Genomic DNA, 1,775 nt, shown 5'->3' with positions numbered 1-1,775 from the left:
GGGCTCTCCCAGTTCAAAACGGGGCTCTCCCAGTTCAAAACGGGGCTCTCCCAGTTCAAAATGGGACCATCCCAATTAGAAACAGGACTCTCCTAGTTCAAACAGGGCTCTCCCAGTTAAAAACGGGGCTATCCCAATTAAAAACAGGGCTCTCCCAGTTAAAAACGGGGCTATCCCAATTAAAAACAGGGCTATCCCAGTTAAAAACGGGGCTCTCCCAGCTAAAAACGGGGCTCTCCCAGTTCAAAGACGAGGGTTCAACTAGAGGAAATTAAAGAGTCAGTCCCATCCCACCTCCCAAAAAAGCCCAGGGATAAAGGCTGGAATGTGACCCCACCTCTTTGAGTGTGAAGGTGTCGCCCTGGGCACCTGCAGCCTGCAGAATCCTCAGGAGGGGCAGTTTGGGTCTCACCTGGAACACAGAGCAGAGTTTTGTTGGAATTCCAGCCAGGAATAATCCTTGGCAAGACAAAAAAACCCACCAAAAAACAATCCAAAGAATTTGGATTTAACCCCTCACACTTGGATGTGGCTGCTCCTGTGAGGAAAGACTGGGAATGCAGAGCCCAGACTGGGAATGCAGAGCCCAGAGTGGGAATGCAGAGCCCAGACTGGGAATGCAGAGCCCAGACTGGGAATGCAGAGCCCAGACTGGGAATGCAGAGCCCAGACTCGGAATTCAGAGCCAAGAGTGGGAATGCAGAGCCCAGAGTGGGAATGCAGAGCCCAGACTGGGAATGCAGAGCCCAGACTGGGAATGCAGAGCCTTGGGATGGGCGGTGACTGAGCTCGGGAGTCACCCCCAGGAGCAGGGATGGGACATTCCCATGGAGCAGCCTGGATTTTCTGATTCCAGCTGGGAACAAATGGGTTCTGCCCTGCTCAGAGCAGGGATTTATCCATGGATTTATCCACATCAAACACATCAAATCTTGTGGCTCATCTGCTCTGGGATCTGGGTGAAACCTCAGGAGCAATTCCATCATTCCCAGGGTGATTCCTATTATGGATCATAAAGAAAGATTTGGATAATAATAAAGATTCCATAGGAACTGGAGCGATAGGAAATGGGGGAATGGGTTTAGACTGAAACAAGGGGAAATTTAGGGAAGGAATTCCTCACTGTGAGGGTGATGAGTGGAATTAAGTACAAATTCAGCACAAAAATATGCATTATCCCATTTTTTTTACGCCCACTTTTACTGTTTTTTCCCTTTAAAATATTCCTCAATCAGTGATGTGAAAGAGAACAAACTCCTCAGGATAAAGCCCAATCCTTTAGGATCAATTCTCCTGATTTAAATATTGCTTGGGTTTAATAAAAATCACTGCTCTGAGGAGAAAATAACAGAGAGAAGTGGTGGAAATGAGGGGTAATTAGCTGCTAATTACCTGATGAGCTTGTCCAAGGGTGATCCTGCAGGAATTCTCGGCTGCTGGATGCTGGGCAGAGCTTGGGGAGCTCATCCTGGCAGTGAGGAGCTGTTCAAGCACCGCCCTAAAAATGGATCCAGGAGTTAAAATCAGCCCTAAAATCCCATTTTAAATCCTGTTCTGGGCCCCTCCTGCTTTGTTCTGTTCCGGGGGGGGGGTTTGGATTAAACAGCAGGAAAAATTTATCATGGAAAAGGTTGGAATGAGCTGCTCAGGGTGGAGTTGTTATCCCTGGAAGTGTTCAAAAGTCCCTGTGGATGTGGCACTTGGGGACACGGTTGAGTTGAGCTGGGTTGGATTTCCTGATCCCAAAGGGCTTTTCCAACCCTAAAGAATCCCTG

At 48.3% G+C, this 1,775-nt stretch overlaps 1 protein-coding gene across 1 annotated transcript in view; it reads right to left on the bottom strand.

Annotated features, from left to right (window-relative positions):
- Window positions 1-1,775, bottom strand: part of MDM4 (MDM4 regulator of p53) — an 18,107-nt gene that overhangs the window by 11,833 nt on the left and 4,499 nt on the right. Inside the window, exons 2-3 of the mRNA XM_042013746.1 lie at window positions 1,393-1,498; window positions 338-412 (exon numbers count right to left, since the gene is read on the bottom strand). Of these exons, the coding sequence (XP_041869680.1) occupies window positions 338-412; window positions 1,393-1,467 (150 nt within the window). The 5' untranslated portion in view covers window positions 1,468-1,498. The remainder of the gene's footprint in view (window positions 1-337; window positions 413-1,392; window positions 1,499-1,775) is intronic.

Source organism: Corvus kubaryi, unplaced genomic scaffold, assembly GCF_017639235.1.
Source record: "Corvus kubaryi isolate FWS band 111438036 unplaced genomic scaffold, C.kubaryi_AGA036_p1.0 split1-37355, whole genome shotgun sequence".
NCBI classification, from domain to species: domain Eukaryota; kingdom Metazoa; phylum Chordata; class Aves; order Passeriformes; family Corvidae; genus Corvus; species Corvus kubaryi.
Note: the sequence above shows the minus strand (reverse complement) of the source record. Positions and strands in the feature narration are given on the sequence as shown.